This window comes from Gambusia affinis, linkage group LG20 (genome assembly GCF_019740435.1).
Source record: "Gambusia affinis linkage group LG20, SWU_Gaff_1.0, whole genome shotgun sequence".
Classification (NCBI taxonomy): Eukaryota; Metazoa; Chordata; class Actinopteri; order Cyprinodontiformes; family Poeciliidae; genus Gambusia; species Gambusia affinis.
Genome location: NC_057887.1, coordinates 3,722,725 through 3,749,905, shown reverse-complemented (window position 1 = coordinate 3,749,905; position 27,181 = coordinate 3,722,725). Strand labels below are relative to the sequence as shown.

Here is a 27,181-nt window from a genome sequence, read left to right as displayed (position 1 = left end):
TTCACACTATGGACAACTTTTTGATGGTCCAAAAAAACCCCAACAGTTTGCTGTTTTAATGTGAGAAACTGTAAACCATAATAATACATCTGCATATGGACATTATGATGTAACTGATTCAGTATGACTGGGCCAGAGTTTGCTGTTTTGTAAAGCCCAGATGTCTGGAAGAGCGGTTTTGGGTCTGTTCCTGGAAAATACTAACATCCACCTACGCTCACCTAAAGCTAAACTCAGGCTGATTTGGTGCTGCTGAATAAGCGCATCTCAGAAAACGCTTCATATTTTAAAAAAGAAAAAAAAGAAAAGAGACGTTTTCATCAATTTAAGTCTTTTATAAACTTCTCATACACGCCTATTTCCTTTGTCTCGACTAGTTTTACTGAGGCATTCACATTCTAAGTAAAGACTTTCCTTAGTGCAGCCACAAGCTAACTCACTGATGTGACTTTGAGTCATGCTGCCTGAATCCAGCCGAGTCAGCGGAAAACTTAGAGTGCAGCTGCAGCCTGTAAATACTTTGGACATGTCTGAAAACGCTCAAGAACGACGGCTTTACTGATAGGTCTTGTCACAGGAAGCTGGTGTGTTTACAGCAGGAAGTCAACGCTGGTCACGTCTCATGTTTCAGTCTTTTAAAGGCTTTGAGAAACAAGAAATTCTTTTTTTTTTTAAAGTCTTGTATTTAATGCAAAATGTCTGATTCCCTTACGCATGCAGAGCATCACAGAGAACACATTCAGGCCTGGGAAAGCCTGGCCCAATAAAGAGCCATTGAACCTCGACTGTAAAGCCTCTAACAACTTGCATCCAGCAGTTTTCACCCGGCAGCTTTTCTTGGTTTCGGGAGGGACGCCCGGTATTAGCTTAGCAATCACTTTGATTTGCGCAGCTGCTGTGAACGTCGGTTAGTGGTTCTAAAATGAATCCATTTGCACATTGGCTGCAGCCTGGGGTGGTGTGGGTAAGAGGCTCAGCTACCGTGGCAGACTGCCTCCTCGGTGGAGGTGGGGTGGGTTTTCTCTTTGACGTCTTTACCCGTGAGAATGGCACCGAGGGCCGAAATTTCATAGCATGGGGAGAATTTTCTCACATGCAGTCTGGGAGGGAAGAGCCTGCTCCAGTTGGTAGAAGCTAACTAAGTGTTAGTTAGTTACTAATTAGTGCTTTCCCTATCTGGTAAATTAGTTACTAATTTCTTTCCAACCACCAGTTGCCCTTAATGAGGTAGTTAAAGTAGTTTCCAAATCTCTGAGCTTCAGGGAAAATGACACGTCTTTTAGAGAGCCGCACAGTTAGTCAGAGACTAGCAATCAAGACTGAAATCTGGGTGTGGTGATGAACTCTGACCACGTAAAGATAGTTACAAAGTCGGCCTTCTATGACCTGAAGAATATTTCCAGGATTTCAGGACTAAAAGGACTAATGTCACATCAAGATCTGGAGAAATTCATCCATGCGTTTATGTCTAGCCACATTGATCTTTAGCCACCTTAAAAAAACTAACAAACAAAAAAAAACTGTTTATCTACAGATCTGTGTATGGGTGTATAAGTGTGAGTGGAAATGGGTGAATGTGACTCTAGCATAAAGAGCTTTGTCGTCAAAATGATTGGAAAAGCGCTACATGAGTTCAGTCCATTTACCATAACATGCATTAAAGACTTGCTGTTTCAACATGTCCAGACCTCTGGTTCTAGGTCTGATTCTGGTTCTGCTCTGCATCCCCAGAGCCAAACATGGAGGAGCAGCGTTCAGCTTCTATGCACCACGAATCTGGAACAAACTCACAGAAAACTGCAAAGCAGCTGAAAGACTGAGTTCCTTACAAATCAATATTCACCTGTTTAGAGCTGCTTGTGATTAGTAGCAAGCAGAACACTGATCAACATGACTGATGTGTATTTGTTTGATTTTGATGATGGCATTTGGCATTTCCTGTTGGCACTAGAGCATCATGTAAATATAAAAATATGACCAATCAACCAACACATGACTTTCCATTTAGACTGACAGACCAGATAGGGAAAGCATTCATGAGAAAAGTAGCCAAGGAAGTCGTGATTCACCTCATATCCTGTTGTTGTACGTTGCCAAGTTAAAACTGTTTAGCAATATAATCTGAACAGACAGTAGAGCACATGCTTTAGTTTTCCTGTTATAGCTCCCGTTGCTATCTGGTGCTCCCAATCACTCCACTGGATCAACATGTGTCCCCTCTCTAAAACACACATTGTCTGAATCATTTTCTGCCGGCTCAGCAATTCCAATCTCACTCAATCAGCAGGGGAAAAAAATTATGTATTTGAAATGATTGGACGTGTTTTTTTCCACTGAGTCTTTGTAGACAGAAAAGGAGACGTGTGGAGAATCCGTCCCTCTCCTTCAGCCAGTCTGTTCAGCATCACTGACGGGTTCTCGCGCGTAACGCTTCCCTTTTGATGCCACGGCGACTTGATTCGCACATATACATTATGGTGCACCAGAGGAATCTCAATAGATGCTAAAGGATCTGGGTTTTATCTGTTAAATTGAGCTTATGCAATACAGGATGATTGATATGTTCTAAACTGACTGTTGAAAACAAGAAAAATCTTAACCAAAATGCCACCAGATCCCTACAAAGTATGACTAAAATGAATAAAATTCATTTTCACAACTTTTCTTAATCTGTTCGTAACACCTTATAACATGTTCATATTCTCCTTTTAAACCGTCTAGTAATAACCAAATTATTACTAAGATAATAATTCCCATTCAGTGGGAATACCCTTCTCAAAACATGTAAAAAAGGAATATAGAAAACATTTTTCCACATTATAATAACTAAATATGTCAAAGGACTTAAAACCTTTCATCTATATTGAATAATTATTGACTTAAAACAAGTTTCCACATTTTCCTAAAACGTTACTTGTAACTGAGCTTTGTCTTATTTCTACTGGACTGACGTATTTGCTCTAGAAACTAGACAAAAATACTTGGTGAGATTTTGTGTTTTTTAGCTGTTAGAAGAATGACTTAATCCAGGGTTTTTACAAACAGAATTAAACATTTACGGTCTTCCTCATTTCCCCTCTTGGGATTACAGCCAATCAGTAGCAAGAAAAACAATTACTCCTGAAACGGCTGCTTTGCTATTGCCAGTCAATAGTGTGTCAAGTGGCAAAGTGCTAAGGAATATTTTAGTCATGCCCTGCAAAAACAAACTCTGAAGTGTGTTAGTTTTCACAATTTGACACCATGTTGTAAAAACTAACTTCTGTGTATTTAATTTTAAGTTTATGAGACATCAGGAGAAAGTTAGTTTGCACAACTTCAGAGTAAAAAAAAAAAAAAAAAAAAAAAAGGGCAGAGTAAAAAACTCGCAAAAACAAAACAAAAAAGAAACCAAGGATAATCAGCACTCCAAAATATTCTGAAGATTTAGTAAGGACAAAAACGTCGCGCCTCGGCTACATGCCGTCATCAGCTTGTTACAATCTGTCTATATAGAGATTAAAGGGCTTCCAGCCAATCAGAGGCAAGCAGGGCCTAAGGAGGTGACATCTGAGAAACGAGCACAATCAGTGGCAAACAGCAATAATATACAACATTCTATACAAATATGATCACAAATAAATCCATACAATCACAAAAGTTAAAGAGTTCAACACTATCTCTTCATGAAGTTCTTTAGGATTTACTGTCTGTAAGGAGTGTAAGGAGTGGATCGAAAATGTTTGTTGTAACATGACAATATGTAAAAAAAAAAAAGAAGAAGAAATGAAGGTTGAATGTGAATGATGACGCTCGGACATTTTCTATTTCTGTTAGTAAAACAACCTATTGAATCAGTTTTAATATGTAATTTTTTTTTCTTTTTTACGTTATTGTTGAAACTCTCACTGTGTCCTGACAGTATGTCAAAAGGCATTTATGGAAAACAAAATCCAAGTCCTCTGCCTTCTCCCAGTTCTAACTACAAAGAACCAATCAGAGCGGGTCTTAGCGCTGTCTTCCCCTTTCCTTCCTGATAGCAGAGCTTGTTGTGAATGCTAAGGCTAGCTAGCATAGCCAAATGGCTAAATGGCTCTGTTGTAAATGTAAGTTGCTTCTCTGAACAGTAGCGCATTTAGCAGCGCATACTTGAGATAGATTGACAGCGCTAAGCCCCTCCTCCTGGCTTTGACTGGTTGTTTTTGACCAGGAGCGTTGCATTTCTTCGGCAGTCACGGCGCAGGGAGGAGGTGGAGGAGTTAGATTTTTTTTCACAGATTATCTGTCTTACATGACATTGTCACAACATTTTAACAAATATGTGAAAAAACATATATATATATATATATATATATATATATATATATATATATATATATATATATATATATTAATAAAAGTTACACACTCCAGCTTTCACCTCATCAGAGAGAAGTTGAATGAGTCACTAGGACGTCCTTCTTGGCAGTGAGGAATCCCGATAAGCCAGCTGATTTAAAGCTAACATATATTTTTGGAGTACCAACTATCAGACTCCTCATCTCTCCCTTGATCTTCCCTTCCTTTTTTGTTTCTTTTTGTTCAGCCCAAGTATTTCTTAAGCAGACACGTGTTTTTCATTCTGCTCCTATCAAACACACTCTGTCTCCCCGTCTTCAGAGACGTGCTCCTCCATAACCTCACGTCGCGCTCAACTTTAATTATTTTGTTGGCAAATTGGGCTACTGCTGATTCTTCATACCGTTTTTTGTTTTTTTTGTTTGGTTGGTTGGTTTTTTTAATACTTTGGGCCCACAAACCTTCAAAACCGCACAATGTCAGGGCTCAGCTCGGATCATTAAAGTTAGATCAGGAGATCTTAGCGGGAACTTAATGGGTTTTTATCAAGACTCGCAAAACACAACTAGCCACTTCCTTCCGACGTTGTTTGGACAGGTGAGCGAAACTGCAAGCTAAGCCTCGGTCTCTACCTCAGACAGCCAGGCCGCTCCAACGCAAACAGTGGCGCAGAGTTAAAAGATAAGCAGAAGAAAACCAAAAGAGCGAGTCCTCAGCTTCGCCTCGTGTTTCGTTAATACTCAGAGCTGATCCCTAACTCCTCTGTCAGATATTGTCCACAGCTGATTTGTTCCTCCTCTTTTTTTTTTCTTTCCGCTTTCCTCTGTTGCTATGATGGAACAAATGGCACAAGATGTTTGCGCCTGCTGTTATACTTCAGCTTCCTTGTGTCTGCGTCTGCAGTCCTTTTGTGAATGTTTCTGTTTACGCTGCATATTTCGCTGAACTAAACCTGCTCTTTTACCCCCATATTTTCTTTGTTGTTTTGTTTTATCATTATTTTAGGAGGATTTTTGCTAAGCTTGCAAAGTCTTTGCTCAGTCGACCAGATTGGAATGTAAGGCCTTGATGTGGGTGAGCAGCTCATGTAATCAGGAAAGAAAACATGAGATTTTTCTTTTGTGCTGAATAGCCTTTCTAACCATCAGATGAGTGATTCAACTGAAACTTACATAAGGAGTACATGTTTTTGTAGAAAATCTTCTATTTACGATGCTTAATTCCAGCCTGATGTCCAGCTTACTGCTTCTGGCTTCAAACTCTTATCTCCTTGTTTTCCCCTTTAAAGGTGAACATTCTGGTTACGGTAAGGTTTTATGATTGTGACTTCATTACACAGCAATCCTATCCCCACAGACACAAAACGCTGCTCTTGAAAAAACATCTGTAGATCCTTCTTAGCGAGACTTAATGCAGTCCATCAAAGTTGTATGTAATGTCGACCATTGCCACAGCCTCGATTTGACTTTATTTAAGGGGTAAGATCGATTTTAAGAAAATGTGAATCTTGGGAAGGTAAACTCATATTTGACTGTTTCAAAGGTGAAGTCACAAAGCTCCAGTTTAAGAACTTTTTTGTTCACTTTTGTGCAGACTTAACATTTAATTTGAAAAGGTAGTTATGCAAACTAGTTATGCAATGAAAGCAGAGGCAGTTAAAAAAAAACATAAGCGCATTTGAATAATAAATAAATAAATAAATAATAAAAACTAACATGTCATCTGCGTAAAGAGAAACCAAATGCGACGCAAATATGAATGCCCTGAGTGTGCTCACGTCTTTGGAGGAATATTACAAGAGGTTCAAGGACTAAAACATGGTCCTATTCTAATCTGAAACACTCAGATTTGTTTGGCGACTGGTGTAAAATAAGGCAAAATGAGGTTGATGTGACTAACATAGTTCTTTTTCACACGTGTTCTTTCACAAGAGAACGGAACACAGTCCGACATGATGTGTGTGAACATCTTCAGCTCAGTAAAACTCAGTTTTACTTTCTAACAAAGCAGATCTGCTTAGCTAAGCTTTGCTTAATGTGGTTACGTAAGCTACTTGCTACACAGCCTAACGCCTTCTTCTGCTTCGTTCTTCAAATTTGGTCGCTTTGTTTGTTTCACGACTCTTAATCTCTCTGCCTCATTAGTTAGCTAACAGGTGGTCCATTTGCTAGCACGGCTGAAGCCCCTTCCTGTAAGGCTCTCAGCTAATAAAACTGCTGCAAACTCAGAGCTAGTCTGGACAGAGGAAATGTAGGCTGCCTCACAGGGAGACGTTTTGTAACAGTCTGGTTTTATAGAAGATTTCCTGGGGACACTAACTCCTACTTACTCAGCCTTCAGGCGCCTTTTTGGTGATAAAGGGAGCTGCTAAAATAGACCCTAGATTTAACCACTTCCCTCTTTTCTCTATGTTTAGCTGGCAGCTAATGTGGTTCAGGCTAATTATGATGCTACACAAGTCTTGCTTGTGTACTTAATCAGCTAAAATTCCCAGTTGTTACTGTTTCTTTTAAAGTCTTGTAGCAGCTAGCTTACTTTTGTAGCTGTCAGCGTTATGTTTTGTTAGTCATAGCTGCTAAAATGTTTGATAAAATGTAATGACTAAGTCAAATTAATTTGTTGTTAGCTGTATTAATGCAAGTTGGAACTTTACTCCTGTACTGGAACTACTCTCTCATCAACAACCGCAAGTCGGAAAACAAGCAACTTTGCTAGTTGTTGTGCCTAGTCACGTGGCAAACTAGTTGTAGTGATAATTCGACATCAAAGGTTGTTTCATTTGTTTGTTTGGGGTTTTTTTTGTTTGTTTGTTTTTGCATTTTTCAGCATTCAAAGACAAAAAGCACATTTTCACAAACAGGTTGTCTTGAACTATGTGTGGCAACAAGTTGCCAAGATACAATCAAATATTTCTGCAACCTTTGCTAGGTTTTACAAGCATGGCGACCATATTGGTTTTGACAACAGGGTCGCTCTGTGACCTCCAACCTTCCGACATGGAACTGTCGACAACTTGTACAAAGTAAATGAAGCCATAACAATAGTTTGACTTAAAGTAAAATATTTGACCATTGTGTTTCACCTTGCATATTTCCAGCTTGTTCTTTACACTGCGGATGTTTTGAGCCTCAGTTGCTCTTGGTCAGCCATGCTGTAATTTTCCTGTGTAAATGCTTCGCCACATGGAGCTCAGTATGTCTGTTCAATAGCTTAAAGTGAACAATTTTTGTGGTTCCCAGTGCTGCTCTGGTAACACACATCTTACAATAGCATGAGGTAGTTGTGGAGTATATGGACGTTATCGCCTACATAGAGATACAGAATAAACTATATGATGTTTCTCACATTCATTTGTGCTCTCCCATTCTGCAGGTCTGGCAGTGTGATTGGCCACTGGAATGAAATCTTTGAATTTGTGAAGAACTTGGCAGAGAAGTTTAAAAGGTAAGAGATTCTTCACAAGCATGTCCGCGATCGTAAAGTCTTGTTTAAGTAAGCCGGCAGAGAAGCATTAAACAGGGTTTAAATGTGTAAAACTTTACTGTGTTCTGACAGCTTCTGACTTCTTGGTTAAAGAATCTATTGTTACAGGAAAACACGTCTTACTAACTTGGTAAACAAAACGTTATACCTCCCACACCAGCAAATAAATACAGACCAATTAAAAAAATAAATCACCACAGGACTATTGTTGGTTTGGTTGCTTTCACACACTGAAGGCTTTTGGGCCTTAAAAACAATAAGCAGTATTGGGTTTATATCCTAACTTTTGCCTGAAGATTATGTTCAACAAATTCTACTTTTTTGTGTTCAATTGCTAAATTCAAATCCACACATTAAAAACAAGCCGTACAGATTTTGGGCTGTCTTTCTTCTTCTTTTTATTTTTTGCTTTGTTTTTGCCAAATACCACCTCCTCATTTCTCCTCTGCTGAAGGATCTGTTTAGAGCAGAGATCTGTTCCTCCCTTAAAGTTTTCATCCTTAAATAAACACGACGGAGAAGCACGAAGAACAGTAATCCTTTAGCTTGCCATCTGTCATAAACAATCCCGCGTCCACCTCGGAGGCTTGGAACCTACCTGCAAAACTTTCCCCAAACAGACTTCATCTACAAATAAACACAAATTCATATGTTAAGATTCTGTGACATGGTTTTCATATCAAAACTAGGTCCCTGCCTGTCACTGTTGGGTTCCTGCCCTCTGGTACAACTCTGTCTATGTGATCACTGTATTCCTGTAAATTCATAGTGACTTGCACAATTATGCTCCTTAAAACTTTTCATGTTTTGTCCCATTCCAACCGCAAATGTCAGACCACACCTAATTTGTAAACAGAGCTTTTAATTTCAGTATAAATCCATCAGATCTGCAAAACCAGGTCTGTTTGAGGGAAGTAGAAAGAAAACAAATGAATCTTTCCGTCGGTGACATCATACTCAGATTGTTGGCACAGTTTGTTCCACAGCTAAATGCTTCGTGTGTTTATATATTTCAACGTTTTTTTTTCTCTTCCCTTCCCTGTTCCAGTCCCATGCTGAGGATGTCCTTCATAACATTCAGCTCCAGAGCGTCCACCATCATGAAGCTAACAGAAAACAGGTGATTTCACTTGGCTCTAACGTCACTGGTAATATTTTAATAGAAATGCATTTATTGGGATTGACTGTAACTGTTATATAAAAGTGAAAATAAAAGCAGATTGTGTTGTTATTCATGTCCATCGCTGAGGACGCCGTTTCCTTTTTCACATGCTGGCACAATGTGAGGTTTTAATTAAAGATCTCAGAGATGTCAGAATATCTCAGAGATATTCTGACATCTCTGTCAAAGCAGAAATCTCCCCCTTTTTTAAAAAAACCCATGAATTTACCCCTTCCCTCAGATGGATAAACTGGGTCGTTTATATTTTCTACACTGTTCTTTTTTTCCCTACTACTTCCTCTATTTTGAAGTTCAGCTCTACAACTTGAACCCGTCAGAAAAATCCCCTCCGTAAAGCTGTAGGTCACCAAACGCAGACGACAGATTGATGACCGGTTTCACTCCCAAGCTCCTACACCGTCCCCAGTTTATGTGGACAGTTTGTGCCGATCCCTCGACCCTTACAGTGTTTGCGGTGAACCCGTCCAGGTTGTTAAAACATCGAAATGCACAAAGAGGCTGAAATAAAATTACAGTGGTTAAACTTGCCAGTCAAACATCATGCTGTATTTCCTGTACGGTAAAACTCCACAATCAGCTCCAAAATCTGTCATGAAGCGGTGTGTTGGTGGCGGTGAGGCAAACGCAGTAGACCCAGATGAGGTGAGAGGAGTTTTAATGAATGATATAAATAAACAGAAAACACAGTCCACAGACCTGGCAGCACTGCTGAGCGGAAGGCTGAAGCTCACTACAGGTAGCAACAGGTTTTACGAGGACTAGACGTACCTAGACATAAACGGACGTACACAGACTGGCGTGAGCGTAGGACCCGACGACGACAGACACACACAGGTGACGCTAAATACACAAGAGGAAATCAGGGAACGAGATACACCTGGGGACTAATCACGGGGAGACAGGACAACACAGAGACTCAGACACACAGGAAACTAGAAATAAACATACAGAAAAACACAGAACACAACAGTACCCCCCCCTTACCGGGCGGCTCCCAGACGCCCAAAAAACTTAAATACAACTGGGTGGGTGGTGGGTTTTTGGAGGGGGGGCCAGAGTCTATGGAAAACGAAAAACAACCTATCAAATAGGCGGAGACACGAGGGTCCAAAGTCCAAAAAACAAAAACAAAACAAACCCAACTCGGTGGGCGGAAACACAGGAAGGGAGGCGTCCGGCGGCCGTCCCGCGGCGCAGAGGCGGGAACCGCAGGCGGTCCGGCGGCCGTCCAGCGCAGGAGGCGGGAACCACGGAGGCGGTCAGCGGCCGTCGCGCGCGCAAGGCGAGAACCACAGGCGGTCCGGCGGCCGTCCAGCGCAGGGAGGCGAGAACCACGGAGGCGGTCGGCGGCCGCGCGGCGCAGAAGGCGGGAACCACGGAGGCGGTCCGCGGCCGTCCAGCGGCGCAGGAGGCGGGAACCACGGAGGCGGTCGGCGGCGTCCAGCGCGGCGCAGGAAACCACGGCGGTCGGCGGCCGTCAGGGCGAGGCACAAAGTCTCAGAGCAGGCGCGAAGCGGCAGGTCTCTGGCCGCCTGAGGCGGCAGGGAAACACAAGGAGTCTCTAGGGCCGCCGCAAGCGGCGACGAGAGCACAAAGGAGTCTCTAGGGCCGCAAGGCGTGACGAGAGCAAGGAGTCTCTCTAGGGCCGCCGGGCGGCTGAGAGCACAAGGAGTCTCTAGGGCTGCAGAGGCGGCGAGGAGCACAAAGGAGTCTCTAGGGCCGCCGCAGGCGGACGAGCACAAGGAGTCTCTAGGGCCGCGAGGTGACAGAGGCACTAAGGCGTCTCGGGGGAGGCACTAGGAGTCTCGGGGGAGGCACTAGGAGTCTCGGGGGAGGCACTAGGAGTCTCGGGGGAGGCACTAGGAGTCTCGGGGGAGGCACTAGGAGTCTCGGGGGAGGCACTAGGAGTCTCGGGGGAGGCACTAGGAGTCTCGGGGGAGGCACTAGGAGTCTCGGGGGATGCACTAGGAGTCTCGGGGGAGGCACTAGGAGTCTCGGGGGAAGCACTAGGAGTCTCGGGGAAGCACTAGGAGTCTCGGGGAAGCACTAGGAGTCTCGGGAGGCACTAGGAGTCTCGGGAGGCACTAGGAGTCTCGGGAAGCACTAGGAGTCTCGGGGAAGCACTAGGAGTCTCGGGGAAGCACTAGGAGTCTCGGGAAGCACTAGGAGTCTCGGGAAGCACTAGGAGTCTCGGGGAAGCACTAGGAGTCTCGGGGAAGCACTAGGAGTCGGCGGCAGGAACGGGAGCCGGGTCGCGCTGCTGGAGCGGGCGGCAGGAACGGGAGCTCGGGGCGCTGCTGGAGCGGGCGGCAGGAACGGGAGCTGGTGCGCTGGCTGGAGCGGCAGGAACGGGAGCCTGGCGCTGCTGGAGCGGCGGCAGGAACGGGAGCTGGTGCGCCGCTGGAGCGGGCGGCAGGAACGGGCTCGGTGGCGGAAGTGTTGCTGCGGCTCGGCTGCGGAGGGTCTGCTGGCGGCTCCGCCGCGAAGCGCTGCTGGCGCTCCGCCGCGAAGCGCTGCTGGCGGCTCCGCCGCTGAAGCGCTGCTGGCGGCTCCGCCGCTGAAGCGCTGCTGGCGGCTCCGCTGAAGCGCTGCTGGCGGCTCCGCCGCGAAGCGCTGCTGGCGGCTCCGCCGCGAAGCGCTGCTGGCGGCTCCGCCGCGAAGCGCTGCTGGCGGCTCCGCCGCGGAGGGTCTGCTGCTGGCTCTTCAGGCGACGGAACGGGGGTGGTGGATCGGGAGGACAGAGTCTTGGGTCTGGGAGGCAGCGGTTCTCCAGCCATGACAGCATACGCTGCCTCACGCTCCCACTCTGCCTCCCTCTGCAATGCCACCAGCTCAGGAAGCGGAAACGTGGAACCCAGAAGTCCAGCAGCAGACCCAAACGGATGGCGAATCCAAGCCGTCTTGTAGCAGCGTACGGCTTGGACATGGCAGCCTCATACTCGCGTATGGTCTCCGTTAATTCTTTTATTTCCTCTGGGTCCATGATGGTAATTGCGTGCCTCACCGTTCAGCTTGGTCGGGTCCTTCTGTCATGAAGCGGTGTGTTGGTGGCGGTGAGGCAAACGCAGTAGACCCAGATGAGGTGAGAGGAGTTTTAATGAATGATATAAATAAACAGAAAACACAGTCCACAGACCTGGCAGCACTGCTGAGCGGAAGGCTGAAGCTCACTACAGGTAGCAACAGGTTTTACGAGGACTAGACGCATTCTAGACATAAACGGACGTACACAGACTGACGTGAGACGTAGGGACCCGACGACGACAGACACACACAGGTGACGCTAAATACACAAGAGGAAATCAGGGAACGAGATACACCTGGGGACTAATCACGGGGAGACAGGACAACACAGAGACTCAGACACACAGGAAACTAGAAATAAACATACAGAAAAACACAGAACACAACAAAATCACATCTGGTCCGTTTTAATGTGAGCCTTTAAAGGTCTATTTGATTTTTTTTTTTTTTTTCATGGAAAACTTTTTTTCTACAAGGTTTGCTGCTAGTGAAGGTTAAAGCACTAAAGCTTTTACATGCTATAACATGTGGCACAGTGTGTAAAGATACAGACTCAAAATTTAAAAGGGATTTTTTTTTGTCTATCTTTCTAGCTCTCTTGCTAGGTGGTTGCTTTAACATTTAGCTAAATGTCTCAATAGGTGTAGCTAAATATATTTGGTTAAATGTCTAAATTGTTAGACAAAGTTGTAACCATATATGTTGCAAACAAGTGACGGTGTGAACTACCTCAAAAATGTCAGAAAATATTGCTGTTAAATTTTTACCAAGATCTAATTTTCCATATCTGTACCACAATTTACCAACTGCTTGCAACTGATTTGACGTACAGATTATATATGCTAACTATGCTTCATTATGCTTCAAAGAAGTCATTTAAGAATCAGCCTGACAAAAAATTAACATCAGTGTCATGCATATGCATTAAATTAACAGTTTTCAATTAGTATCACATGGTCTACATTATTATTGCTACTGTGCAACACTTCTGGATGCTGCAATCTCTACCCAGCTCTCTTGACAGCGACAGACATTTCAGTTCAAGCAGAGTTTCTGCCTGGCACTCATTAAAATTGGGTTAACATGCTAGTATTAGCTTAGCAGCAAGACCAATAGCAGCATGTTAATTGTAAATGTATTGAAATGACGTGTTGATGTTTAATTGAAAGTTAAGTCATCAACAAATTGAAAAAGAGTCGGTAAAAACATTTTTTATTTTTTTTCCAGAGTGTAAGAATATTATATTATTATACCTTATTATCGACTGATTGTGTCAGTATTAAGGTACAATAAATCTACTCTGTTTTTAGATTTAAAGAATGGTGTCCATAACGTAGTTCTACTAGGCATCTGCATGACAATGCTGGTAAAAGGGATTTTTGTTTTTATTTGACTGGTTGTGAATAATACTGTCATGACACCGTCATAAACAAGACATAACGCCTGTCATGAACATGAGTAAGTCTTCAGGAATATTTATGACTGTTGTCATAAAGTGTCATTAGGTAAATCATCTGTGATGGAAACTTGACATTGACCAAGAAATCATGATCTGACATAAATTTGTTATATAAGTATTACTGATTAAACTTTAAATATGATGTAGCTTTATGTTATTAAAGCTAAAGTTTAATCAGTAATACTTTTCTAACAAATTTATGTCAGATAGTGATTTCCTGGTCAATGTCAAGTTGTCATAACAAATACATTGTTGTTTTAAAAGACTTACTGTTTCAAAAAATACTGGCTATGAAAGCGGGGCCACACAGATCTTTGTGGGAGCCACAGGAACACTTTCTACTGACAGCAACAACAATTTGTCTGACGGTCCTGATAAGTACACTTGGATCATTCAACAAACCAATTTTAATTAAATTTAATGAAACAATGAAATTTTAATGATGCCTAGTTGCAAAAGCAAGAAATTGCAGGCACAAATAAAAGGGGCAGAATATTTAACTATTTCACAGGAAAAGTATATTATTATCTTTACTATTTGACCCCAGCTGTTTTTCTGCCCTACAGAGTGAATATCCAAAAGGGCCTGAATGCTCTGAAGAAAGAGAAACCTGGTGGGGATACTCTGATGGACCTGGGGCTGCAGAGGGTAGGCAGGCATTGCAACACACACATTAAAACACACAATAACTAATTCAGGACAAATTAAAAGCTGTTTAGCTTTTAGCCAGTTAAATTCTCCTCTAACGAAGAACATGTCTGTCTGCTTAAAGGCAAACGACCAGATACGCAAGGAAAACTTTGGTGAGTAGCTGACGTCTTCAGTGTCGTCGTTCGTTTCTGCAGTTTTCTTTGAATCTTAAAGTTATGGCTTTTTGCTTATGTATCTTTCAGGGACAGCCAGTGTGATCATCGCTCTGACAGATGGTGACCTGCAAGAGCAGCAGCTCTTCGATGCACAACAGCAGGTTAGAAATCCGTACTCCATCTAACATCCAGCTATCTTCAATCAGGAACTACCACAAATCTGGAGAAAGGAGTTCTGTCCTCGCATGCCTTTTTGTCTGTACTCTTCCAATAGGCAGAGGAAGCCAGACGCCTGGGAGCGATCGTGTACTGTGTTGGTGTCAAAGACTTTAATGAAACACAGGTAAGGAAGTTGTAAGACAGAGCTCTCCAGTAAAGTGACTCAAACATAAAAAGAAAATTGGAATAGCAGCCAGTTGTAAAGGGGTCCAAGGCTCCCCTAGCAGTCCAAACCCAGGAACATTTGCCACAAACATGGTCTCAACCAGGTGGACTTAATGCATCATTGGCCAAAACGAACCCATACCAGCCACTGAAGTGGCATAGGAACTGTACAATCAGCTTTATAGACTCAGCACTTCATAAGTTGAAAAAAAAAAAACCCAAAAAAGTTCAATACAGATGAAGGTAGATTAAAATAAATTACTGGAGAAATGTGTTTTTGGGCTTGAGAGTTGTTTGTTTTCCTGAGTTTTTCTTAACGGTGTCTTTCGATGCTTGAAAAAGCCTTTCATGACATGTGGGGTGCTTTTATAGCCTCCTTCTTCTCAGCCAGCACTGAGCTGAGAAGTAGTTTCAACTAATACGACTTTCCACTGAGAACGGTAGCTACGATAATTCATTGACCCTAGATTTGCAGCAGTTGCTTAAATAAAATTGAAAAGAAAAGGAAAATTTCCCAAATCTTCTCAGATATAGATTTTTTTTGTGCCTCTAATTCAAAAAATAATTCATAACCACTAACCATTATTACATAATACAGTGTTGTTTGCAAATAAAATCGCAAGTTCCAACAATAGGCGCAAATGTATTTCAATAGTTGAAAGAGTTCCAGACAGTGATGGACTTAAGACCATAAATTCAGTTTTGATACAGTAATTTATGGTTTTGAGGATATATGTACAATTGATGCTGTAGCTCCTTGTACTGATAAACAGTAGTAAATCAGTGAGAAGATTTGTACATCGATGTCCAGTGTAGGTTTGTTATAAATATCGATTTTTCTGAGTGAGCGTCTGTTTTTGAAGCTTTTTTTTTCTTAAAGAGTAATTTTCTTCATTTGTTCATGCTTACCTCTTTGCATGCTCTTTTTTGTCTTTCGCTTTCTCACCAACTCTAGCTGGCCACCATTGCGGACACCATAGAGCATGTGTTTCCTGTGCTAGGAGGGTTCCTTGCCCTGAGGGGTGTCATCGACTCGGTAACCTGACTCCTTTCTACTGTAAAATTCTATTGTACGTCCAACTGTGAAACTGAGAATTCAGACATCTAGGGGGTGAGGGGTAAAAAAAAACAGTCAGAGGAGAAGTTGAAACCTCCTTGGACACCCTAAGGAACAGAGGAACAGTCTCTGGTGGCGGTGAACACTCTAGGGTACAAAAGGTACCCCTAGAGGTTCTAGGGGTACAAGAACAGTCAAAGTTCCTCTGCACCCTGAGGAGCGGAGAAACAGTTTCTGGGGGCGGTGAATCTTTTGGGTTCCCTCAGGAAACATGGAGCCTGATGTAGGTTGGCAACATCTTAAGGAGGTGATTTGGCTTGAACCGCCACCCCCCCACCCAGGGCTTTGGAAACTCAAGACATGACAAATTTTACTTTAGTGCCAAAGCAATTTTCTATAAAAGCCATTAGGTTTTGCGAGCACATTACAATTATTTTGTGTGTTCCTAAATCACTGCTGCCTTTACTTTTTCAGATTATCAAGAAGTCCTGTATTGAAATATTGGCAGCAGAACCGTCGAGTGTGTGTGCAGGAGGTGGGTAATTGGAAAAACACACTCTCAGAAAGGCATACACACAATAAATGGGTCTCTCTTGAGTCTTTGAGACAAATGCCATCATTGAATTCACCCATGAACTACGTTCATTTCAATAGGAAGCATTTTGGTTTGGCTTCCTTCTTTTATGACAATCCCAGACTGAAAAATGACCACATGCAGCCTGACGGTCACTTACCGGAAATCTGCTTTAATGGGCTACTGCAGCGGGAGTAACATCACTGGGTCACATTAAATGAAATGACCGTGAGAACAGCGCTACAGTTACAGGAGATTAACTGGAGATAAAATGTACAGTAGACATCCTTTAGTGTAATACCAATGGAGAGAGAGTTTAACCATTATTGAAACATAAGACGGATAATAAATAGCTTGAATGAACAATGGTTGTGCCACTAATTTTGCACTTTGCATGTACTCTGGTGTATGATTTCTCCCTCTGAAGAGATATTTTAGCAAACAGTCAAGAACTATTCAGCAGCTAATTTTGGATTAGCACTCTGGTTTTGGCATCATGGATTCTCAGGCAATCAGCCCTTTATCAGGGTTATTTTTTCCTTTACTACAGCAGTTCTTACAATGCAAACAGCAGTCCACTTCAGAAAATGCTGTTCTTAAAATGTAAACAATGCTTTTTACAGCACAAAACAAGGATTTGTTCCATGCTAATGTGTTCCACAGCAACCCTGTTCAGATTGTGTGTTTCTGGTAACTTTACATCATTTTAGTGGTCTACTACTAACAGCAGTGAAGGCTGCAGATGGTTCAGATTAGTTGCTACAATTGGCTGGGTACACCGTTTGTTAACGTTTAGTCGTTTTACTACCAGCCACTTTAGCCTCTAGCTCCTTACTACTGGATTAAAAGCGCGTGTGGTTCATTAAGATTCTTTGCTATTTTCTGTCCATCCGTCTATAAGACGCTGTTTAAATATATGTTTTTTTTTACGCCTTTAAAGTTTAAAAGGGCAAGTTTTACTTGCCTTTTTAAACCCCTCTCAAAGTATTAAACCTTTGGTCTTCAAGACGCGTTCATCAGGGTGGTAAATTGGGCTTCGTAGCTCAGGAGTCCAGCCATGATCAGAACTTATCAGTACCCCTCGTCTTGTCCTGGTTGTCAGCAACTCGTTTGCTTTTGCCTTTTTGACTATAGAGGTTCACAAGGGCTCTCCTTGAAAAATGCTTGCCATGTTACTGGAGCTGATTGCCTCTATTTTGTTTGTGAAATCTTTCATATATAAAAATGACAAACGTGTTGTTTGTGCAACCAGAGACATTTCAAGTCGTGGTGAGAGGAAACGGATTCCTCCACGCAAGAAACATCGACCAGGTGCTCTGCAGCTTCAAAATCAACGATACCATCACAGTCAGTGAGTAGACTGGGCTTGTTGGGTTGGGTTTTTTTTTTAATAAACAGAACAGTCAGTAACAATGTTCGGCTGGTTTTCTATAATATATCTGTCAATTTCTATATCACTGAGTAGCAAAAGGGACAGTACTGATAATAAAACGGTTACATTGATCTACATCTACAAGACAACATTCTCATCTTTCAAAAACGTAAGGCACAGCGATGGTGTTCGTGTCTTCTGAGATATTTAACTTTTGGTTACATTATAACCACAGAATTGAGTGGATTTTATTAGGATTTCATGTGTTAGACCGACATGTATTTGTATTCAGCCCCTTTTACTCTCACAGCCCTAAATAAAGTGCAAGCAGTTGCCTTCAGAAGTCGCCTACTTAGTAAACAAGAGCAAACCTATCAAGACATAGCAACAGCTATGACCAGTTACTCTGGAGGGGCTGCAGAGACACCCTGCTCAGGTGGAAAACACACTGCACATCACCTTCAACGCCTCCTAACTCCTACAGTAAAACATGGTAGTGGCAGCTTCATGCTTCTTTACAGCCCATTTGTGGTTGTAATGTGAATACATTCAATGAGTGTGATTGAATGCCTTTCCAGGAGACTAATTTCTTGTTGTGTTTCTGCCCTTTAGATGAAAAGCCTGCTGGTGTAGAAAACACATTCTTGCTGTGTCCAGCTCCTGTCATCGATGAGGTTGGAAAGTAGGTGTCTCTTTCTCTTTTTATAGCTTCATGAACTCTTATAGTTTGCATTATAAAGGGGCTGTTCCTTAGAGAGATTGCATTATGGAGACTGCACTCCTTGTATAAAGCCAGGGGAACATGTGGAAGTGTTCATGTGCATCAGAAATCTGCCATACATTAGCTGCTTTTATGATCCCTATCTGAAGTCATACTCCTATACTCTAGTAGTTCCTAGAATAGTTCTAGGAAAATATAAAAAGGCGGTGCAGCTGTGCCAGCTCACGCCAGGGGTGAAGCCTTCATGCGTTTGTCCTGAGCAGTAAAAAAAAAAAGAGAGCAGATTCCTCTTTGTGTGGCACCGATAGGAACCAGCGGATCTGGACGACAGAACTTGCAAATCTCATGAAATGTCTCGACTGACTTGTCGGCAGTTCTTTTTGGGCAGGAAAAGTCGCGGCAGTCGCTGACTTTTCCAGCCAAGAAAAGAACTCTTAAACACTCAGCGTGGTATTTGTAAAGAGCCAAGTCTGTGAGGCCATTCAACAGCTAAAGAGCAAATCATTTCCTCGAGGTACTAGAAAGTGAAACGGAGGCGCCACATTTAAACCGTGGTCTGTTTCTATTCCAAGAGCTTTTGGCGTCTAGCGACCAACCAGCTTTAACTCCTTGAACACGGCTGTTGTTTCAGAATATTACATTAGGACTCTTAAAAAAATCATATTGGATCTGATACCAAACTGCAATCACAACTTCAGAGTATTTCATTGAGTACTTCTGTGAAACCCACTGAAAGTGTGGCATGCGTTTGTTTTCAAAAGAATAAAATCCCGTTCAGCTACCTGCCAGCTGAGTCCAACTGTGTGTGATTACACTCAGTATAACTCCAATAAACATTGTTTATTGTTCTCTGAATATTATGTTGCATGCAATATGCCCTGCAAATTTTTAGATTAGATTAATTTATTCTTTTATAAATGTTAAATTTGAACAGTCACTTTGTGGAACATATTTTGTTTAGATTCATAAAAATAATGAAAGGGAAGGAGGAACCGTCCTGTAGCCATCTGCCAAATCAGAAGACTACTTCATCTCCATTATTATACAGCATGTTATGCTTGGTGTCACATTGGATTACAGTAAACTCTGACAGCAGAACAAAAGAATCTATTTTATGACGCTTACAGATGTTGTGTGCCGACCATTTTTCTTGATAAAGTTTCTATTAAGGAAGAAAATACTAGTCCTGGATGACCAGGTAATGCTAGTTAAAAAAGATTAACCCCAGCAACTCCTATGTTAACACTAGTCTATCCATGCTAATGACCGGGAGAGGAACAAGGTAGTCTAGAAGGTGACCGGCCTCGGCATGCTAGTCAAAGCTTCAAAGCTAATGTAATAAGTAGTCTCCTTCTCGTTTGCCAGCACCAGCTGCTCAGTTACCGGTGTCGGCCTTATCATTAATCAGGTCAGTAGCTAGCTCTGGAATGGATGTAACCTCCTGCAACAAGGAAGCAGTCACTGAGGGCACACTATAGTCTTAATTTTGGCACTGAAACTGCACCATAACCCGGGAAGAAAATCCAGAGCTGAAAAAGAACAAGGAGAGGTTCACCTTTTATTGGACTGTGACCTAAGACACACAGTAAATGGTTTTGATCAAAGCATAGTCGTGTTTTTCAGCGGCCTAATCAAAGACCAGACCTAAATCCAATCAAGAATCTGTGGCAAGACTTGAACACAGCTGTTCACAGAAGTGACCAAAGGCAAAGGAAACCTAGCTCACTGGCAATTGGATCATTTTCCTTCCATTTCTTTTTGTTCCTCCATCACATAAAATCCTAATAAAACACTCTGAACTTTTCGGGTTTTAACGAAAACGTTCAACAGGAAGGAATTTGTTTGCACAGTGCAAACTACGCAGCGACCAGATTTGCTCCCACATCACATTTCTGTGCTCTTATTTAGACCCCAACCGTGTTCCAACATCAACTATCCGCAAACCTCTACGACCCAAGTCTTTATGGGAAGAAAAGAGCTCAGGTCCACAGAATACGAGGCTGAGTGGACGGTGTTAAAGACTTTATAAACACCGAGGGAAACCAGGGGGGAGGAGAGATGGCCAGTTTCTCTCCCTCCACATACTTTAAACTTAAATCATTCCTGTTTGCTACAAATTCCATACATTTATTCTTCCACAGCAGCCGGGGAAAAAAAAAAAGATCTTCGGGCTCGCATTTGGAAATTGGAGAGCGAAGGGATTGACGGTTCTGAGCTAATCTGCTGCCTGTTTCACTACCTGTGTGGAGGATTCTCTCATCTTTCTGCCCGGCTGTCCTTTTTCTTTTTCACTGTCTCCTTTTATGGTCTCAGCTACAGATGAACTATTTTTTTTTTAAATCCCCCCCCGCCCTCCAAAAGGCTTTTTATTCTCATTCAGCTGTTTCTTTGTCTGGCTTTGCCTGATCAAAGCCATGTAGCAGCTAGCCAGGTCTTTCATGTGTGGGACCACATGTTGGTAGCATGCAAGGTTCTCGGCAGGAGAGCTGGTGGGAAAAACTCAGGATTGGTTCTTTACATTTATAGAAACCAAACCTAAAGGTGACCTTAAGCCAGAATTAGGAAAGTGTTTCACTTAATGTCTAGCATGTGTTTATATAAATGCTTAATAATTTTAAAAATCTATGACTAACCAATCAATTAATGTCATAAAAACGTATCACGGGGGGACATGTTGGTATTGGTTTAAGTGCATGGATAATTGTTGTCAAATTACAGCGTATAGATATTTTACCTTCTGCACTTCTTGGCACCAATAGTAAAGTAACTCACATTGAGAAATTTTTTTAAAATTATATTTTTTATTTGAATGCTGCTATTCAGAGGGAAACAATTTCACTTAAAAAGTTAAATTCATTAAATGCTGAAGGTCAATAAAATGGGATTTTCCTTAAAAAAAAAACATTTCTTCAAAATAAATAGAGTCCTTATTTGTGTAGATTGTTTAGAATTTAATAAATAATCCTTGACTTTCTGTTTCCCTGTGGTAGAAATATTAGTGGATATAGAGTTTCACTTCCTTTAGCCACAGGTCACCAGCACACAGTGAGGATGGAAAGGAAAGTTAGAAAAGAAAAAATCTTGGAGTAAACACGTTTCCATAGCAACCATTAGATGTGCTCTACAAACTAACCAATTCCATGGAAGTGATGCCAAACTCTTCATTTCACATTGCAAAGAAAAGTTACTTTGTTTTTGTCCATATTGTCCAATTACTTGTGACCGTTTGAACAGCACAAATCAGATTTTGTTTTAATCATATCCAGACCTTTGGTCCTAAATTGAATACATATCTAATGTTTTTCAAAGCAACCGCATTTATAACAGCCATGTTGCATTTTTTCCGACTTCCGTGTAATAAAGTTTGACAGACTGGCGAGATCAGAAGTTAAAAACAGATGAGAAAGAATCCAACTGCACGACAACTCCACAACTGATGCGCACACGCTGACATTTGTAGCATCCGTGTTTATTGCTGCATGTGATGTCACGTGTTTTCTGCGTATCTGGGTCATTTCAGGGACTCTTCATCGTTACATCCAATAGAAGTGCCATTTAAGTTTGAATAATAGCCATAAAACATTTTTTTAAATCAGCATAAGGACCAGCAGAGTTTTTCTGGAACAAACGCATCAAAGAATGAAAATATGGGAGGCTGGCAGATCAATCCACAAATATCGATACCTAATCGATATCAGTATCAGATCGATGCTAGCAAGATTTTCTCGTCAAATTTTATTTTGATTTGGTTTTGCAGGTTGTCAACTCTATCTCAAAAAAGATTTGGTTTTGATTTGCTCTCAGATGACTTTTTTTCTCTTAGTTTATTTAGAAACAATGCACATAAATCATATTAATATAGTGTTAAACTATTTAAAGGTCAAAAGTTTGATGACATCAAACGTAAATAAAAAGTATTGGTATCGGTGATACGGGCCCTGCATGCTTTGCATTTGGGAAAAAGGTGGTTATGCCCCAGTGATATAGTTAACTGCTGTTTCTTAATATGATTTTTTTTTTATGTTCCACACTAAAGAAATGTGCTAAAAATAAAACGTTGAACTTTCAGTGTGACACTGTGCTGCAGGAACAAAAGATGAAGTCATTGCAAGGTTTTTCACACACCGTTGCTATGAACTGCCAGGTCTTGGTTGGGTGGTAGGAGGGATTGGGGGATTGGGGGAGATTTAGGTGTGAAGTTGGGGTTGGGGTTACGGTTCTGGGTTTAGCTGGCCACAATAATTAGAGGTAAATGAAACAGCAGTGCTGCATCAGCAGCTGTTCGGACAGCTGTCTGCTTCACTTCCTTGTGAAACAGCTGTCTGTGACCATGCTCCACATTTCCTCCCCACCACTTTGTTGTTGCTTCTTTTCCTCCACATCCTTTAATTTTGGCTTCAAGGTTTTTCCTGGCTGCTCTATCATCTTGGAATTTTTCATTTGAACAATTTTGGATTTTTTTTTTTTTTCTGCAATTTATCATCTGACATCTTGTCTTTATGGACTCAGACAAATATGTGAGAAGGTTTTGCTGCTTTCTGTTCGCTGACACCCTCTCGTCCCCATTTTCAGGAATGAAACCACAAAAAGCCCCAGAGATGGGGCAGTTCTCCAAATTGTTCTCCAATGTTAGAGGCGGACGGTGGGATGATCCAGGGAGATATGGGCCACGGACAGAAGCTTGTTTTGAGAAGGGAGTCTGTTGGGGGGAAAAAAGCTGAAGGATAATTGAAAGTTGAGTTTGGGTGATGTAATTCCCTGAGAAACCAAAACCAACCTCAACTGGTGGGTTTTTCCATTGTAGTTTATTAAAACTACAATGTCTTTGTGTTTACTGTGCTGGCTCACCCAGTCACGACCACCTTCATGGGGTTTTTTCTCCTTTCTTGCTTAAACAAAGTGGAAAACTTCTGTAACTGGCTCGTTTGGGTAAAGCCAGCTCAATTACGACTGAAATGGAGCCTGTAAGTACAAGTCAAGCTGCTCGACAACTTTTAACAATATGACCTCAAGGATGATTAGAGATTTCAGCAACTACAGTGAGACAAAAGCAACTCATTCTGGAGACTGAAAAGAAAATTCTGGAGTGAGCAGGATTAGTCATTGTAATTTACTGTCGGGTTAAACGTCTGTCTCCTCCAGCTCTTTATCCCTTGAGTTTTGTGGTTGGAACCTTTTGGTTACAGTTACAATCTCCCCTCATAGCTAGCAGAGTGTTTGGTGACGTGATTCTGCTGTGAAGCCAACTTTGAATGACATCATTCTGGTGAAAGAAACTGATTGAGTTACATTTTCTGTGGACGGCATTGTGATATTCACACATTATTGATGCCTTTGCTCATTTCTGTGCGTATTTTTGCTGTCCTGTTTCAGGGTGATTTATCTCCAAGTGAGCATGAACGACGGTCTGTCCTTCATCGGCAGCAATGTCCACATCACCACCACAGAGTGTGTAAGTAATTAGTTTAAGTTGGGTTTTTTTTATGCAATCGGAAATTTACGGGCACATTTTTGTAGCAAGTCTTCCGGACATGTGTGAGGTTGTTAGTTTTTCTTTTTGCCACTTTACAACCACAAAATTTGTGTTTATCGGGGTTTTTTTTGATAGACCAATACAAAGTAATAATTTTGGGGGGGCGCTAGTGAGCACCGCATGGAGTAGACGTGTTTTTTCGGGCTCCTCACCACCTAAAAGTAATTTCTTATTTATTTTGATTTTCCATTCATATTCCGGTTCCCCCGTGCTTCGACTATCTGTCTTGACATTGAGGATGACAAAGCCCAAGGCGGATAAAGGAAAGAAGCAAGATAAGGCTTCAGAAGAAACGACGGAGCAGCACGTGCTGGAGCTAGCTAAGCAAGCTACAACCGTGGCAGGCGCTGATTCAGCATGTGAACGTGATGCGGGATCCTCTACTATCCTCGCGGCAATAAATAACATGAATAAGATAATGAAAGATAGGTTTAACGATCTTGAAGCAACTCTCGCCTCGACCCAGGCAACGTTATTAAACCTTGTCGACCGGATTAAAGAGGTGGAAGATGCTGCATCCAACCATGAAGGCCGCCTCTCCAAGCTGGAGGGGACCTGTGCTAGGATCCAGGCAGAGAACGAGGCTCTCCGCGTGAAGGTGATCGATCTCGAGGCTCGTTCCAGGAGGCAGAATATTAAAATCATCGGGTTGCCGGAAAAGATCGAGGGTGGACGTCCTAGAGATTTCCTGGTGAAGTTCATCCCGGAACTGCTTGGTGTGGATCAGTTTCATACACAGCTGGAGGTGGACTGGGCGCATCGGCTGGGAAGCAGGCCGCCTGGTGATGGCACGCGGCCACGAGTAATGATAGCACGAATTCACTACTTCCATGTGAAGGAGGCGATTCTTCGACTGGCCCGTCAACAGTTCCCCCTCCGTTTCAAGGAGAAGCCGATCTACATTTTCCCTGACTACCCGGCAGAGGTGATGAAGCAGCGGCAGGCTTTTGATGCGGTGAAGAAGCGGCTCCACGATTCTGGAGCGCGGTGCGGTGTCCTGTATCCTGCGCGCTTACGGGTCACCATTGGCTCTACGGATAAGACGTTCTCCTCGCCGCGGGATGCAGAGATCTTTGCAGAAACCCTACAGAGTCACTGAGTATCTGGAGGTTAGAGCCACTATGGTATGTGCTTATTGTTTTGGGTCCCTGGGGGCCGGAATCGGTTTTATAACAGCTGGATGTTTGTACCATAATCTAAGTCTGTTAAATTTGAGTGGACAGAGGAGCCTTTTTGCGGAGTTAGTTCGGTATCTGTATGGCCCATGCGGCCCGGCTTCCTCTATTTTGCTATGTGGGGTTCTTATTCTCGCTTTGTTTGGAAAAGTGGGATGGGGGGAGGGGGGTAACTTTTTTGTTTGTTTTTTTTGTTGTTCAAAAGGCTTTTTACATGTTGCCATACACTGTCAGGCTAACACATGAGTGCTTTGAGGCCATTCGGTTGAACATTTTCTGTGTACCATAACACATCATTACAGGCCGGTGGCATAAACTTTACCAGTTGGAATGTCAGGGGTTTGGGGCATGTCCTAAAAAGGGCTAAAGTATTTTCTAACTTAAAGTCCTTAACAGCGGACATCGTATACCTTCAAGAAACACACATAAGACCAGGAAGGGAGAGGTTATTGAGATGTAGTTGGGCAAACCAAATTTTCCAGTCTACTTTTTCAGGTAAAGCTCGAGGGGTGGCAATTCTAATCCGTAGAACAGTTCCTTTTAGACATATTTCCACTGTGACTGACCCAAATGGTAGATTTATATTGGTAACAGGCTATTTATACTCCTTTCATGTCACGCTTCTTAACGTATATGGCCTTAATTTTGATGACCCAGGCTTCTTTAGGAAAGTATTTAATTTGCTCCCTGACCTGGCTGATACTCACCTAATTTTGGGAGGGGATTTTAACTGTGTGCTTGACAGCTACCTGGATAGGTCGACTCGAACAAGGCAGCCTCCCTCCTCCTCCTCTGCGGTTTTGAACACCCTTATGACCTCAACAAATTTGGTTGATGCCTGGAGGCTGCAGCATCCGGTGGAGAGGGATTATTCCTTCTTTTCAAATATGCATAAATCCTATTCAAGAATAGATTATTTTCTTCTTGATTCTAAATTAATATCTAATGTAATATCTTCAAAATACCATACACTTTTAATCTCGGACCACTCTCCAGTCTCACTGACTCTCGACCTCTATCATAGGAAACAACAGTACTTCTGCCGCTTCCACCAATCCTTGCTATCAGAGGAGACATTTTGTAAATTACTAGACGATAAAATTTCTGAATTCCTAGACACTAATGATACAAAAGATGTTACAGACTCTACTTTATGGGAAACTTTTAAAGCTGTGATCAGAGGCCATATTATTTCTTTCGAAAAGTTTCTGAAAAACAAAAGGCGAGAACGCCTCACAGGAATTGAGGCTGAATTAACACGCTTAGAAGCTAACTACAAGTCTCTAATGACCCTATGACTTTACAAAACATTTTTGCTCTAAAATATGAATATAACACCATCCTGTCCAGACAGGTGCTTGATCAGTTGTTCAAAATTAAGCAGAAACACTTTGAGCTGAGTGATAAGCCCCATAGATTATTGGCCCGTCAACTGCGGGGCTCGCAGGCCAACAGGGCAATACATAAAATTAAGTCCAGGGCAGGAAAAATTATAACTGACCCAAAAGATATAAATGACTCCTTTAAGGAATATTATGAACGACTATACATGTCTAAGGAAAAAGGAAATATCTCAAACTGGCTCAAAGATCTAAATCTCCCTAAGATGAGTGAAGCTGCTCGTGAGGCTCTTAATGCAGACATCACTGTGGAAGAGATCCTTGATGTAATTAAAGCATTCCCCAAGGCCAAGGCCCCAGGATCTGATGGGTTTGGAACTGAACTCTATAAAAGATATGCCGGGAGAATTGCCCCTCTCCTTCGGAGGATGTTCACTCATTCTCTTGATTCAGGTAAATTTCCCCCTACCATGTATGAAGCCAATATAACTTTAATATGTAAAGAAGGCAGGGAGGAGACGGAGCTTTCATCATATCGCCCTATTTCATTATTGAATTCTGACATTAAAATCTTCGCTAAAGTATTGGCAAACAGGCTAAATAAACATATTTCCTCTATTGTACACCCGGACCAAACGGCTTTGTTCCTAATAGGTTCTCATTTTTTAATGTCAGACGGTTAATGAACATTTTGTACCATAAATATGACAGTAGGTTTAAGGGAGCGGCTCTTTGCCTTGATGCTGAAAAGGC

The 27,181-nt window shown here is 42.2% G+C and overlaps 1 protein-coding gene across 1 annotated transcript in view; it reads left to right on the top strand.

The window, feature by feature from the left end:
* Window positions 1-27,181, top strand: part of antxr1c (ANTXR cell adhesion molecule 1c) — a 49,661-nt gene that overhangs the window by 7,491 nt on the left and 14,989 nt on the right. Inside the window, exons 2-12 of the mRNA XM_044102749.1 lie at window positions 7,690-7,761; window positions 8,849-8,920; window positions 14,033-14,114; window positions 14,239-14,269; window positions 14,360-14,433; window positions 14,547-14,615; window positions 15,612-15,692; window positions 16,188-16,248; window positions 17,540-17,638; window positions 18,272-18,341; window positions 23,754-23,832. Coding sequence (XP_043958684.1) covers window positions 7,690-7,761; window positions 8,849-8,920; window positions 14,033-14,114; window positions 14,239-14,269; window positions 14,360-14,433; window positions 14,547-14,615; window positions 15,612-15,692; window positions 16,188-16,248; window positions 17,540-17,638; window positions 18,272-18,341; window positions 23,754-23,832 — 790 coding nt within the window. The remainder of the gene's footprint in view (window positions 1-7,689; window positions 7,762-8,848; window positions 8,921-14,032; window positions 14,115-14,238; window positions 14,270-14,359; window positions 14,434-14,546; window positions 14,616-15,611; window positions 15,693-16,187; window positions 16,249-17,539; window positions 17,639-18,271; window positions 18,342-23,753; window positions 23,833-27,181) is intronic.